The 15,778-nt window shown below is 45.2% G+C and overlaps 1 protein-coding gene across 4 annotated transcripts in view; it reads right to left on the reverse strand.

The window, feature by feature from the left end:
- Positions 1-15,778, reverse strand: part of arhgef10 (Rho guanine nucleotide exchange factor 10) — a 53,241-nt gene that overhangs the window by 23,333 nt on the left and 14,130 nt on the right. For 2 of the 4 annotated variants that reach the window (XM_087832689.1, XM_087832692.1), the window contains exons 4-19: positions 13,107-13,448; positions 12,335-12,371; positions 12,162-12,250; positions 11,826-11,882; positions 11,312-11,499; positions 10,870-10,986; positions 10,185-10,296; positions 8,937-9,046; positions 8,783-8,860; positions 8,523-8,702; positions 6,722-6,838; positions 6,402-6,494; positions 5,738-5,908; positions 5,111-5,256; positions 4,838-5,022; positions 1,974-2,089 (exon numbers count right to left, since the gene is read on the reverse strand). In XM_087832689.1, coding sequence (XP_087688815.1) covers positions 1,974-2,089; positions 4,838-5,022; positions 5,111-5,256; positions 5,738-5,908; positions 6,402-6,494; positions 6,722-6,838; positions 8,523-8,702; positions 8,783-8,860; positions 8,937-9,046; positions 10,185-10,296; positions 10,870-10,986; positions 11,312-11,499; positions 11,826-11,882; positions 12,162-12,250; positions 12,335-12,371; positions 13,107-13,448 — 2,138 coding nt within the window. The remainder of the gene's footprint in view (positions 1-1,973; positions 2,090-4,837; positions 5,023-5,110; positions 5,257-5,737; positions 5,909-6,401; positions 6,495-6,721; positions 6,839-8,522; positions 8,703-8,782; positions 8,861-8,936; positions 9,047-10,184; positions 10,297-10,869; positions 10,987-11,311; positions 11,500-11,825; positions 11,883-12,161; positions 12,251-12,334; positions 12,372-13,106; positions 13,449-15,778) is intronic. The other 2 variants (XM_087832690.1, XM_087832691.1) reach the window with 2 other exon arrangements.

Genomic DNA, 15,778 nt, shown 5'->3' on the forward strand with positions numbered 1-15,778 from the left:
GTAATGACTTTTTAAATTATTTTGTTAATAAGGTCGCTGCCGTCAGGTCAAATATTTCTCCATCATCCTCCCAGTATCACACTGACACGTTGCTTACCTCTGATACCTGCTCCTCTGTTACTCCTGTTACCTTACAGGACATCAGTCTGCTTGGTCATGTGAAACTGACTTCAAGCCACCTTCATGTACTTCCTCCATCATTTTTCATTAGTGTGTTTGACTCTACTGACCTCTGTATTCTGGAAATAATGAATACTTCTCTTTATACTGGCTCAGTTTCCAGCTATTTTAAACAAGCTGAACCAATATTAAAGAATCCAAGCAGTTACAGGCCAACATCAAAACGACCGTTGGTGTCAAAGGTCTTGGAAAAAACAGTTGCAGAACAACTTAACAACGTTTTGGAGAAGAACAATGTTCTGCACATTACACTCCACTGAAACCACTTTGCTTAAAGTGTCTCTGATGGCAACAGACTCCAGTACACCGTTCTGGTTCTGCTGGATCTCATCTCTGCTTTTGATTCTGTTGATCACAGCATCCTGATAAATAGGCTGAAGGACTTGTTTGGGATTTACCTGCGAGATCTTTTACTGTCTGTATGAATCATGTGCTGTCGGAAACATCAGTTCTGTCTTCTGGGGCACCTCAAGGATCTGTTTTAGGTCCTATTCTCTTTTTGCTGTATATCCTCCCTCTAGGCCAAATTATCAGACGTTACAATAATATTTCTTATCATCTCTATGCTGATGACATTCAGTTGTACTGTTTGTCTGTCTGAGATCAAACAATGGTTAAATGACAGTTTCCTCCAGTTAAATGCAGATAAAACAGAAACTTTGATTGTTGCTCCTGATCACATGTTCTCAGAAATTAAGCAGCATATCAGTTTTTTAGACCCTTCATTTCAGTCGAGTCTCAGAAACGTAGGTGTTATATTTGACAGTTCGATGTCTCTTGAGAAACACTCTAAACAACTTGTCCAGAACTGTTTTTATCATCTAAGAAACATTTCTAAACTCAGACTGGTGTCAAAGGCAGACCTTGAGATGATTCATGCTTTTATCTCTTCTCGTTTGGATTATTGTAACGGTCTTTTTACATGTCTCAACAAACCAGCTCTGGATCGCCTTCAGACTGTACAGAATGCAGCGGCAAGACTTTTAACTGGCACAAACAAAAGGTCACACATTACTCCAGTTTTGGCTTCATCGGGTAAATTTTAGGGTTCATTTTAAAATTTTAGTTGTAACTTTTAAAGCTCTGCACGGTGAAGCTCCCCAGTACATCTCTGACCTGCTGAAACCTCATGCTTCATCTCGAGCACTCAGGTCGTCAGGTCAAAGGTTACTGGTGGTCCCACGTACTGGGTTTAAAACACGTGGGGATCGAGCTTTTCAGGCACTGAGGCTGTGGGACTCCCTGCCGTTGTCTTTACGCTGTCTTGACTCCTTTAAAAGCTTTTAATGAATTTTGTCACTGTTTTATATTTTATTTGTGATTTTATTGTGAAGCACTTTGTGATTTTTATCTGTGAAATGTGCTTTATAAATACATTTTACTTACACCCCACGAGCACAGGCAGGCTCGTGTGTATGCGCAGCTTCACGGTTTGAACAGTGCAAACCAGGATGCAGGAGACTCCTCATCCTCCTCAGACAAACTGCCCACACAGGCACATTTCACAGCTTCATACAAACACAGAGCAAACTGGTCCTTGTGGACATGTGAGAGGAGGCTTAATGAATGATTTTAGGTCCCCAGGTACGCCCATTAAAAGAACATTAGTGTGTGTCAACTCTCACAACCTTCCAACACTATTAATAGACAGGAAATCCCAAAAAGCTCCCATGTTTTAGATGTTCATGTTCAGTTTGATTTTCCCTAAAATGTCAGAACTTTACCTCTGAGACCCAGATGTTTCTCAGACTGACTATTTTAGACATAATTAACTGTATCATGCAGCGGAGTACCTGGTAGTTTCCCTTGAGGCTGCCAATCATGGTGGAGATCTGGTTGACCAGGCTGAGATCATGGATTAGGTTCTGCAGGTCTTGGTAGAGCTGACCAGGGCCCATGTACAGTTTATCTGCACAAACACATTTTCAGGTGGTTGGTTCACATCAAATCAAATGTAATAAAAGTGTAATAACGGCTCATACAGTAGCAAAAGAGCAGCAGTGACTACAATCCCAAATTAAAGTATCACAAACGGACAGCATGGCTCAGAGGAAGCTGAATGAGCAAAGTCAGGGTGATTAGATAAGCAGTTGTCCTCCCACAGGGACGGTGACAGCTCTGCAGACGCGGCAGTAATTCTCACCCCTGTGAACCAGCCAGCGTTAGCTTTCAGGGGAAACACATCTAATGCTGTTTGTTGATGCATGTCAGCGTAAATCATCCTCCCACCTGTACCTGCTCTATGTGGGAGGAAACAGGTTTCCAGCTTCCTGTCTGCCCCTCGTGGCAGCTAGTAATCCTACGTGATGTTACAGCAACTGTTGCAGTTCTGCATCTATGGCAAAAACACTGCAGCACAGACCGGATTAAAGGTCCGTCCATCGCTCTCCGTCAGTCAGCTGATCCGCCCATGGAGATCAGCACTTGCAGCAGAGAGTGTGAGGAAAACACTCGCTAAGTCTGTGTGTGAAGGTCTGCAGCGCACAAAGAGTTAAACTGCAACTCGGGGAGATCCAGCTCTGCAGCTCTGTTTGCGTCTGTTATTCTTCTCTCCTCTTTCATCCTCTCGTACAATAGTCACAAAGTCTGACTCCGACTGCAGCTCCATGGTAACCGGCCCGGCTCCCTCACGACTGGGCGTTGGGGGGAAATCTTACCCCTGTTTGTACACGACCAGTTCGTTGGTGGTCTCTGCAAGAGTTACTCTGAAACGTTTGCCTGGATGAGGCTGTTCAAACACAGCCATCTTTACACATGCGTGAGCACTACTGCCGCGACTCCTGTAGACTATATTGGTTTTTGGTTTCACTGATGTTTGCACGACCTCCAATTCAATCGCAGTGATCCCAAAATATATTTAACATGTTTATTTACTTGAAACAATAATGATCAGCTGAGGAATTTGCTCTTGGAGTGTTTCTGGTTTTGGTAGCGTCTGTGCGTGGGTGTCTTTCTGTCTGTTTTATCAAGTTTTATCAGGATTTATTCAAAGTAGAAACTGCGTCTTGTTCCAGGCTCGTCTACGGCAGCTGCACGGCTCATGTGTCTCTTTAAACACTGTGACCAGGAGGCTGCATGCAGGTCGGGACAGGAATCAACCTTCATCATTGAAACATTAACATTTCTACATGATTTAAAGTCTTTGTTTTTACTGTTATTGCTAAGAAGCCCTATAACCTGCATATGACTGGTCTCTGTGCTAACTTTCTCACACCATCAGTACCATTACTTGCTGTATTTACTAGCAGAAGTAATAAGGCCCAGGCAAGAATACAACGACATCACAGCAGCGACCTTTCCCACAGACTGGACTGGCTCTGTGTAACCCATTTCAAACTGGGTCCAACCTTGTGAATGGCTCTTTGTGAGAGCGCCAACTGCCCAGATTCTTCTAACAAAACCGGCCCAGGAGCATCTTCAGAAGCAGGACAGTCACCCCAGCAATTACACGCTTCCTAAAAACAAATATCTACAAATGACACACCGGCCGTGAGAGCCGCAGGAAAACATGACTCCAAATGACCGGTGTGCACGGTGGTGTAATTGCAGAGCAGCTTAGGGAAGAGATGAACTAAGCAGAGAGACATGAAAACGATGACATCATAGCTGGAGAGTCCCTGCGTTGCCTGCAGGCTGGTCTGCGAGCTGATTTTTGGCTGCACACACGGGGCTGAGAAAACAATTGTTTCCACTCGTTAAAAGTTCCTGGATGATGCACACATTTGTAGCACACACACACACACACATCAAGTTAGTCTGGAAATAAGTGCATCACAGCGAGGAAACTCTGATGCATTAATGTTAACTAACGTAGATAATCTCAACATTAAGTTCCATCTGATTCTGTTTGCAAGAACAGCCCCGTCATCTGTTAACATGCTGGACTCTCCGTGGGAGGCAGATGATGTGAAGTGCAGCGGAGCGCTCGCTGAACGCAGCTCACACTCAGGGAAACAGTAAAAGCACATAAATAGCAGGTAGAGAAAAGAAGAAGGTGTTTAAGGAGCTGGTGGCGGCACAAAGGTGTGGATCAGAGGTCGATGACAGTGTGACAGCTGGCAGGAAATATCAAAGTATTTGAGAGAAGTGGAGTCAGTGTGTAATCAGCGGCAGTAATTACAGCGCTGAAGGAACCAGCCTCTGACCTCTGCTTCAATTCTTCAAACTTTGGACAAACCAGGGAAAATACGTAACCAAAGCATTGCAGCAGACACCCGGCAAATTTAAACACAGATCAAATCCTGAAATAAAAAGTGCAGCGCTGCGACCGCAGAAGGCAACGCTGTTTTTAGGCCCGCTGTTTGTCTGGTCTGGGCCTTTTAAAGCGGCCCAGCAGCTGTGTGTGACGGGGAACAACTGGAAAGACTGAAATCACCCGACCGGCAGCCAAAGCTGAGGACTGCAGAGGGGAAAAACACACATGTGCTGGCTGGGAAATAAATATTTCTGCTGATGTTTTTAAGAAACGGTGACGACTCGGTCTAAGGAAGTCAAAGCAGATGCAGTTCCTCGTGTCAGAGGACCGACCCTCAACTGCTGATACCGTACGATCCACTAAACTAATGACGGTTACTAGATTTGTGCCAAACGGAGACACAAATAAGGTGACGGGCAAGCAGACACACTCAAAATCCCTGACTGTGAAACGGCGTCGTACTTGGCTTGGCGCTGATCACCACTTTCTCGCCCGAATGAGGAGGAGGGAAGCGGCCGGTGTCGGCCGCGTCTTCGCTGGACCCGAACTCAAGCACCTCCACGAAGCTCAGAGGCACGCTCCACTTCAGAAGGAACTTCTGGTCAAGAGTTACGCTTCCGCTACCACTGCCGCTGCCATCCTGAAATCTGAAAAAGAAACGATGAAAACGCTTTGATATGAAACCTCCCGATTCTCACACAGGTATGTAACTTTGTGGGTCGTGGTCTCCCTCACCGGATGTTGGGCGTGGCACACATGAGCACATCGTTGAGCAGGAACAGGCGTCGCTCCTTGGTTTTGATGATCTCCCCACGCTCGTTGTAGACCGTCTCCACCATGTCGTCTGAGCGGATCAAGTAGCGGCTGCCGTTACTTAGAAGCTGATGACAGAGATGATACACTGCATTAATGCTCTGAAGACGCTAAACAAAAACCCAGCTCGGAGAAGGAGTACAGACCAAGCAAAGACTGAGAGTACTCGCATTTCATTTGGCATTAATGGCTCATTTCACTCTTGCATCCTCTCACTTTGGATAAGAGTAATGCAGCGACGCTACGGGGAACTCGCAGCCTGCCCCATCCAGGCCGTCCTGTAAACACGCCTGTGCACAGATGCCAGAGTGGGTGGCTGAAGACAGTCGAATAATTATACCTTGGGGAAAGCTGGTGTTTTTGTGCAAACGCTGTGCTAAGCCATGCACTAAAAATAAGGTATTCAGTCAGGAGAGAAGCTCCAGTGTCTGATGGCCGCCCACACTGGGACTGAGAGAAATGCCACAGCATATGCTAAAAAATAAATCAGCCAAAAGCAAAGTCTCCACCGATCAGTAGCCTTTTGGTTCGGCGCAGAAACGTGCAGACCTTGTTGAGGTAGCGCTCGTTCATGGCCTTTGCGATGTGACGGATCTCGCAGCGCTGGTCGGCTTCTCTCTTCTTTTCATTGAGCTTCTCAGCCAGAGTCTCCAGTTCGGTCAGGGCCATCTGCAGGGGCAGGCGGTCCGGGTGACCCACCGGTGTGTTCTTCAACATGTCCTGATGAAGACGAGAGAAAAAAGACACCAGTTTGATGCTTTTTCACCCTGTTTTCAACAACTAATACCAGCCGAGCCCTGTTCTGCCCCACTCCATCTTTCTACATTTATATAACACACATGCTCATAATTCATCCTAAAGATTTAAGAATCGATGGAGAGCCCTGCTACGAATTATCAAGCTGTCTTGCTTGCTATTAAACTGGTGTAAAAAAGAAAGAAAGCAGCCCAGTGTCCCACATTTTCACTGATATTTTCCTGCAGCAGACATTAATAGTAAATATGCCGGGGCAACGGGAAGCAGGATTAAAAGAGACGAGGAAAGCAGGTCTCTTCAGAGCAATTCCCCTGCCTCGCTTTGAGCCGCAGCTTTGAAAAACAAAGTGCTGGGTTTATGAATGCAGCACTCCCTCTGCTGGTGAACGCATGAACAACACTGCCTGCTGCACATTGCATTTTACTGTGAAGGAGGTGAAAATAAGAGTGAACTATACCTGCAGCAGCAAAATGAACTGAGGGAATCTCTGGATAGGCTTCATCATCAGGCCGTACAGAGTCATTCGGTCACTGCTGGTTTCCTGACGATGCTGCCGGCGACAAGATGGCCAATCGGTGTAAAGACTTTCATTTTGTAAGAAAATCAATATACCAATCTGTTTGAATGTGAACAGCTGCCTTTGATATCAGATATATAGCAAAACAGCTTTTTTAATTCAAATGCACAGCAACAAAATAATGAAACAGTTTACTGAGAAGCAAACTTCCACTCTGTCCTGTAAGGTTAATATTTGACATTAGTGTGTTGGTCTCAAACCTTGAGGAATTCCAGGAATGCCGGTTTGGAGGCGCACGTCTTCCTCACGACTGCCATCGCAGTGCTGAAGTTGTTCACATACTCGCGATAGGCGTCCAGCACCATGGACTTAGAGAACTGCACATAAACACAGGGGTTACTTACTGCATCATGTGCTTCAGGTACAGGAAATGACATCATCCAAACCTCTATAAAGATGCACACCACAGCAGCAGTACCATTAGAAATGTGAATTCACTTTAACTTGTCTATGGTGCTTTAATAAGGTGCAAATATGCTTTTTAGGTCTAATAATGCTGTGATATAGTTATGTTTAGAGCTGCCACAATTAGTCGACTACCAAAATCGTCGACGACTGACGTTTGAAGCTTTGTATGATCACAAAAGACGCAGGAATAAGTAGTAGGATTTAAGAGTGTAATAACGGACTGAAACAGAAGATGGCAGCACTGCATGTACAAGGATGCCAGCTGCCGTTAAACCCCGAAGAAGAAGAAGCTGTGTCCCAGAATTCATAGCGCAGCCCAGCTCAGTTTCCAACAATGGCGGCAGCTAGTTAGTTTTAATATTACTCTTATTATTCTTTCTGGGTCACAAAATAAACGTTTAACATATTTTCAGGCGAGAATGTAGCTGTGTAAACCTCAAATATCTGCTCAGTTTATCAAGACACCACATATTTTCAAAAGCGCTCCGACGTTTTCGGAGACGTCTGTTACCCACTAGCTCGATAGCTAGCCGGGGGCTAGGCTCACTAGAGCCGTGAGAACACCGGACTCCCGGCTAATCGTTTTCAAACCCACCGCCGTCTTTCACTACTCAGGTTAAACATGATATATAAGTCATTTAGATAACTTAAAAATGTTATTGTTTGGCTTTTTATAGTATTTTATTTGTTCCTGAGTAAATCGGTTTGGCTGAGATTAAAGTTATAGTTTTTACACAGCTGAATAAACATCAAGCAGACAGCTGATTATCAGAAGTGTGAGATGCTCGAGAATTTACTCCGGTGTCCTGTTATATTTTAGATAGCAAGGAGTTTATTAAACTTCACCGAAACAATCTGCAAATTTCATTAAAATTTAATAAACTATCATCTTGTCTTTATTTTTAGTTAGCACAGACCTTAAACACTTAAAGCTGTAAGCTAATGATAGTTATATAAGAGCAGATGCTGCTGGTGCAATAAGCTGTACGTTTTACGTCCAATGGATGATGATCTGATTAGTCGACTAATCGCAAAAATAATCGGTGACTAGTCGACTATCAAAATAATCGTTTGTGGCAGCCCTAGTTATGTTACATAAACATTTACATAAAAAGCTTTTCTTTCTAAGTCATGTTCACCAATAAGCTGTAAAAGCTCCATCATGGAGAACTATTTATAGGAAATACTGAAAACGATTGATGCTGGTCTGCTGCTGAAAACCAATTTTCAGTGTTTTGTCCATCAGTTTGTCCAGACTGAATCTCCTGAGTGTTGGCTGATGGGCAAAGCGAGACTCAGACATCATCCTTTCAGCGTGCGGGACAGGAGACGCTCCCTCTGAGGGCCTTTGTCGCTTTTTTAACCGCTGAGTGGCTCCAGTGTTATTTAGGTAAAAAATGAATCTCTTCAAGGTTCAAACTTGCCTGTGAGGTGACATTTTTTTTTTTTTACTCTATAAATACTTCAGGTCCAAATAAAGCTTTTAATGTGAAATCCTGTGGTTTTATTATTTGAACTGTGGCGTGTCACATGACAGGCTTTAGGTCTCCCCGTGAGACGTCTCTGACAGGAAGTAAGATGGCACGAGCTTACCGACGCCACAAAGACATCCCCAATCATCTCCAGGCTGTCCCACTCCGCCACGCGGCTCGCCAGGGCGATCTGGAACAGGAAGTGGCACTGCAGGATTTCGCGCACGCGATAGAAAGTCATCTTCAGTTTCCTGTCACTCAGCAGTCTGGGCTCGATCTGCGACAGGGGCTTCTCGTATTGCTGACGAAGGAGACGATACAAACTGTAATAAGATGCACTTAAGAAGCAAAGCGCCAATCGCCGCAGCTGTACTCGCATACCTCTAAAATCCTCTTGAGAGAATCGAGATAATTCTTCTCGCTCTCCAAAATAGATCCCAGGATGCATCTTCTGACCAGCTGTGGATCAAACAGAGGTTTAGAGTTAAAGAGTTAAGCATAACTGGATTAGGTTAGAGTTGGGAAAGTTACAAACCTGCTGCTGTGACAGAGCCTCTGGTGCTGGACACAGCACTGGCTCAACATTGAAACAGTCCACCTCGATGAAGAGTCCAGACTCCTCATCCTCAAAACAGGCCGACTTCTCTAAAAGATTCGAAACAACAGGAAGTAAAGCACTAAAGTCCACCTGAAGAGCAAAATGACTCAGCCTCCTAGAAGCACCAAGTGACCACATTTACAATTGTGTCCAAATTCATGGGCTGCATCCTCCTGAGGACCCGGCCTTCGCGGTCTACGTGGGCCGGGTCCTCAGAAGGTCGGGTAGGCCGGAAGTAAACGGCCGTGAAATTGGACGGTCTAGCCTTCTGATTAGCGTCACCGCTGTCTCGGTGGAGTTTAATAAACTCGGCCGTCTGCTCCTTGCTATCTAAAATATAACAGGACACTGGCGTAAATTCTCGACCGTCTCACACTTCTGTTTAATCAGTTTTCTGTTTGACGTTTATTCAGCTGTGTGAAAATCCCGGAGGATTAATAAAGTTTTATTTTATCTAATCTAATAACTTTAATCTCAGCCAAACCAATTTACTCACGAACAAATAAAACACTGAAAAAAGCCCAACAATAACATTTTAGGTTGTCTAAGTGACTTATATATTACGTTTAACCTGAGTAGCGAAACTCCGCGGTGATCTGAAAATGATGTGCCGGGAGTTGTGCCGTTCTCGGCGGCTTCAGTGACCCTCGAGCTCCCGGCTTGTTATCGAGCTGGTGGGTAGCAGACGTCTCCGAAAACGTCGAAGCACTTTTGCAAATATGCGATGTCTTGATAAACCGAGCAGATATTTGATGTTCACACAGCTACTTTCTCGCCTGAAAATATGTTAAAAGTTTCTTTTGTGACCCAGAAAGATTAGTAAGAGTAATTTTAAAACTTAGTAGCGGCCGCCATTGTTGGAAACTGGAGTTTGGCCGCGCTATGAATTCTGGGATATGGTAGGCCACGAAGGACACACCCGACCCATCCTTCAAATTCGGGGAAAAGGAGGACGCATTTGTCGGCTGCATTCGGAGGAGTCTACAAATTTGGACAGCCTTTGGTGCGTCGCTGTGACGTAATCGGTCTACAAATGCGGCCTCAGGAGGAAGCAGCCCATGAATTTGGACACGACCCTTGATTTTCAGAAAACCTGACCTCTGACCCCTGACCTTGAGGCTGAGGTCAATGAGATTTGAACTCCTAGGTAATCGTGTATTTTAGTGTAACTTAAGCAGCACAAACCCTGACAGAAAGACTTGGTTTTGATGAAGGAGCGTCCCTTCTTCACTGCAGCTTTGGTTTTCTCCAGTCCATCTTTGGTTCCTTCCTTGGCAGCCTTCACCAGCTTTTGCATCTTGGATGAGACAGAGTGCACCATTACTAAGATTTTAAGTCCTTTTTAGTCCAGGTTTAGTTTAGTCTAGTCTGTCTAAACCTACGGCTAAAGAAGAGCTGAACCGATCTACAGGAGCAGTGTTAGAGGAGGGATGAACAGAATGCGTAACACAAGACGACAGAAGAGCAGAGGCAACCACAGGAGACAGAAACTGGGACATCAGCTAAAAGCAACGTGGTGCTTTTAAGAACATAATGCGAGATCGAGGTTTAAATGTCACAGACGTCACAGTCTGTATAATGCTGGTGTCTCAGTTTGCTGAAGAATAAACACATGTTACTTAAATGTGTCCTTTCGGACGTCCGACGCACGAACATTCAATGAGACAGGTCGACGTGGCAGAAAGGGATGCAAAGGAACTGCTCGCACTCCACCACCACCACCACCACCACAAGTTCATTCACGTCACAGCAGGATGAAGGTACCAAGTCAGAAGCAGGACGCCCAGAGTGGAGTTAGCCAGACTGAGTGTGAAGGGCTGGGACTACTTTATCTAGCACAAACACATGAGGTGAGCCTCAGCCGGTTTACCTTCTGCTCGTGTTTCTGTTTTAACTGCTGCAGCTCTACCGTTCCCACTGTGTTTGCCATTAGATCTTTCATCTTTTTCTCATAGTGTTCTTTCAAGCGTGTCAGATCTTGAGAGAGCTAAACAAAAGCAAAGCAAGCGTTACTGGTTACACAGACTGGGAATGAGCTGGAGTCCCACCACGCTCGGCTTCGTGTCGACGTGGTGGTTTTTTTAAATAAAGTGATTTTGAAGCGTCAAAACCACGAGGCAAATCATCACAGAGCGCAGGAAGACGACTAGAAGAAGCATCGAATGCACGAGTGTGCATCGCTGTGAACTGGGAAGAGTAAGCACAGTGAAAAAGACACTTTCATAAACTGTATGAAAGACACGCTGCGTTATCCCCGCTATCCTGAGCTGCATGTTTAACGTGCTGACGGGAAAAGTAATCCTTATACACACATGAGTCTTCCTCTGGGGCGGCTTCCCTCTCATGAAGGCGTGGGGCAGGCCGTTCTCAGGCCGACCTTCCCCGTCGCTGGCTTCGTCGTAGCTTTCAAACTCGCTAGAGCTCCAGCCGTTGTCGAGGGAGCTGTTGCAGCCGCCCTCCTCGCCGAGCTCCACATCGTCGTAGATCATCTCATCTGGATCTGTACGAACGAGAGCGACTCGCAGTGATACTCAGAAATACTACAGTCTGGCTACGACCTTAAATTAACTTGGAGTTTCACGATGCAGACGAACACATGAGAAGTCCCGAGCGTCACTGAATGCAACACTCATCTCATCAAATATCTAATTAGCATTGATTAGCGACATTAAAGCCAATAAACGAGTCAAACAGGCGTTTTTGAGCCTAAATGAGTCAAACGGTGATTTTTAAACGAGAAGAAAGAAGCGAAAGTGGACGGGATCAAAAACAGGAAGCTTGAAACTGAATGTGTGGAATGAGAAAAATAAAGTATAGTTCACAAACCTGTGTTGGAGTCGGAGTTTTCTCTGGGCACATCATCATAAATCACCTCATGTGGATCTGAAAAAACACATGCACGGGTTTTACACACCACGTAACCGATCCAGTAACGCGACAGCCAGGATGCGATGCAGGGAGAGAGCTAGAAGACAGGCAAGGCTGTGCTTCCTCAAACGAACGGGGAAGGAAGTCTCCGGGAATTCAGTTGTGTCAAAAGAACATTTTAAAAAGATGAGAGCGCCCTGCGGGCATGTTGTGACTGCGCAGAGGCAAACGCAGAGAGATGACGCCGCAGCAGCACCGCGCTAACTTTGACCTTACTCGGAATCGTTTCCTTACTTTCCATCCATGCGGTGTTGGCGGGATCTGATGCCCATTTTGCCAAAGCATCCTCTTCTCTGATAGGTGGATACTCTTCACTGAAAACACTTAGAGAACACATAAAAACACATTTTCAATGTAACATGTCGATGCACTCAGCGATGAGCACAAACGGTTCGCATGTGACTCACCTGTCAGCTGAGGCGTTCCCAGTCCCAACCAGCATCACTGCAGGGAAAAATGAACTGGTGTGAATCCTGCAGGAATTATTTTTCCCAATCAAACATTCCAAACATCACAGAACTGCAAAGCTTCTCCACACGTGCCACCAGGGGTCACTGATAATTCCACGGATAATCTAACCTGGATATGTTTTAGAGTAAATGTGCTTCCACAAAACTTCATCTAACATATGTGTCTAATTGAAATTCCTTCTGCGTGCTTCTGTTTTCCTTACTTCAGCAAAAGGCCCGTGCTATGTGCAGTCATCAAAAAACTGCACAAATGAATCTCATGGTTGCACTCTCTGGCTTTGTAACATCTAAAAAGCACAAGGATTTCAACATGGTGTGACCTTGTTTAGATAATTACAGTGTAATTAGGCTCCTGGGACTGCCAGGCCACAAGCTTGGGCTCAGTTACTGCGAGATTTTAGGGAAACCGGAAAATCCTTACAGCCAAATCTGTGGGGAGGGCTAAATTTAGACCCTACTTCCTTGTGGCAAGGCTTTAGGAAAAACAAAAGAAGAGAGGACGGGGGGATCGCAGCAGCCGGGACAGCGTTTACGTGTCATAGCTGTGCATCCATGAGCGAGAGCAGGGAAAAGAAAAGTAGGGATTAAAAAACAACTTCACTGCTAGGAAAGATTCAGTTATGGATATAATTTGATAAACGTTTGCTCTTAATTTAACAGCGTTTATTAAAGTCTCCTCCGGGTTTCCCCTGGTGCTTGTTTCATTTACCATCTTCATCCACGGAGAGGTGTCGAATGATGACAGGTGTGGTGTAAGCTGGGGTGATGAGCGGTACTCCAGAGGGGGTCGCATAGCCACACGGGACAGGCACCGAGTATCCCGAAGCGATGCCAGCAGGGCTGCAGGGAGGATCCTGGCCGTCTGCCTCTCGTTCTTGGGGCTCCGTGGGCGAGGGGGTGGGAGAGGCGGGGCCGTGCTGCTGGTCAAGCTGCTGGAAGGAAGTGATGTCGATCACAGAGTAGGGGTTGACTTTGCCCTGGGAGGAGGAACCGGGGGCGATGTGTGGAGCGTGAGCGTCGCTGACGGATACTTTCTGGCCTTCACTGACTGCTGAGGGAAAGATCATACAGTTAGCTGACACAGCTACAAATATAGTTACAAATATAGTTACATTTAGACAAAGATGGCCTCAAATTATTATATTTATTTGCCTATATGAACTCGACTACTGCACACATTAGAAATGAGCATTAAAAAGCTTTTAATGAATGAAATCTTACTTTTTCAGAGCTATCTGATCATTTTGGTGTCTCTCAGTTGTTCATATAAACATTATTCATTATTTAAATACTCGGTTAGACTCATTTCTCCTTCAGAACGGCCTTAAATATTCAACAAACTGCTGGAAACATTCCTCAGAGATTCATGGCCACCACATCCTAAAGGGGCTCTGCTGGACTGAGATTTGGTCTCTGTGCTCACAAAGGCACAGCCATGATCTACACTCCGGTAAGATGTGGTGTTCAGACGATGCTCGTTTGGCACGATGGGGCCCAAAGTGTGCCAAGAAAATTTCCCCCCAGCCGCTCACAGAAGGCAGGATGGATCCATGCTTTCATTAGATTTCCTGTTCTGAAAGTCACAACAGACACGGAGACTCATCAGAACAGGAAATCTTTTATTGGTGAGCCTGTGTGAACGGTGGCCTCAGTTTCCTGTCCTTAGCTGACAGCAGAGCCACCCGGTGTGGCCTTCTGTAGCCCATCTGCTTCGACGTTTGACGTGTTGCAGTTTCAGAGGTGCTCTTCTGCATACCTCGGGTATAATCAGTAGTTATTTGTGGTTACCGCTGCCTTCCTATCAGCTCGAGGCAGCCTGGCCTATCTCCTCTGACCTCTGGAATCAACAAGGCTTTTTCTCCACTTACAGAGGAGCAGCTGAGGCTCAGGAGGAAGAGCAGGTTTACTATGAAGGGTTGGTGCTTTGATCCATAGTTCCTGCATCGGTTAGATTAAAAGGGAAGAAAGCATTTTGAGCACTCGGAGTATGAAAGTCCCATGTTTCCATTTAACTGCTGCTCACTGGACATTTGCTATTTTGCATCTCTGTTGTGGGAAAATTCCAGTCCAACCTGAAACAGTTTAGATGTTCACACTGGGGACTAGGGCTGCCACGATTAGTCGACTATCAAAATCGTCGACGACTGATTTAATAGTCGACGCGTCGTTTGAAGCTTTGTAAGCTCACAAAAGCCGCAGGAATAAGTAGTAGGATTTAAGAGTGTAATAACGGACTGAAACAGAAGATGGCAGCACTGCATGTACAAGGATGCCAGCTGCCGTTAAACCCCGAAGAAGAAGAAGCTGTGTCCCAGAATTCATAGCGCAGCCCAGCTCAGTTTCCAACAATGGCGGCAGCTAGTTAGTTTTAATATTACTCTTATTATTCTTTCTGGGTCACAAAATAAACGTTTAGCATATTTTCAGGCGACAATGTAGCTGTGTAAACCTCAAATATCTGCTCAGTTTATCAAGACACCACATATTTTCAAAAGCGCTCCGACGTTTTCGGAGACGTCTGTTACCCACTAGCTCGATAGCTAGCCGGGGGCTAGGCTAACTAGAGCCGTGAGAACACCGGACTCCCGGTCCCCACCGCCGTCTTTCGCTACTCAGGTTAAACATGATATATAAGTCACTTAGATAACTTAAAAATGTTATTGTTTGACTTTTTTTCAGTATTTTATTTGTTCCTGAGTAAATCGGTTTGGCTGAGATTAAAGTTATAGTTTTTACACAGCTGAATAAACGTCAAGCAGACAGCTGATTATCAGAAGTGTGAGATGCTCGAGAATTTACTCCGGTGTCCTGTTATATTTTAGATAGCAAGGAGTTTATTAAACTTCACCGAAACAATCTGCAAATTTCATTAAAATTTAATAAACTATCATCTTGTCTTTATTTTTAGTTAGCACATACCTGAAACACTTAAAGCTGTAAGCTAATGATAGTTATATAAGAGCAGATACTGCTGGTGCAATAAGCTGTACCTTTTACGTCCAATGGATGATGATCTGATTAGTCGACTAATCGCAAAAATAATCGGTGACTAGTCGACTATCAAAATAATCGTTTGTGGCAGCCCTACTGGGGACACGTTCCTAAATTCTCGAGGTGACTGCTGCTGTGATTTGGTGCTACTTTTATGCAGCTTTGGTTAAAATTGCAGTGGCATTGTGCAGCAGTGCTGAAAGTATGAAAACCTGAATGGGGGAACATCACGTAGCGTCTACGCTAGAAGACTTCTGCATGTATGTGGATCTTGCATCTCTCACGAGTGCAAACGATGCTCAAAAGCTGAAGTGTAGTGCAGTGGGAACATCTCTTGTCATATTTCAGAATGACTGAGAATAAACAGAGCCCAGCCCAACTGCTGCTGTC

This window comes from Neolamprologus brichardi, chromosome 19, assembly GCF_056152115.1.
Source record: "Neolamprologus brichardi isolate AB-2024 chromosome 19, ASM5615211v1, whole genome shotgun sequence".
In the NCBI taxonomy this organism is placed as follows: Eukaryota; Metazoa; Chordata; class Actinopteri; order Cichliformes; family Cichlidae; genus Neolamprologus; species Neolamprologus brichardi.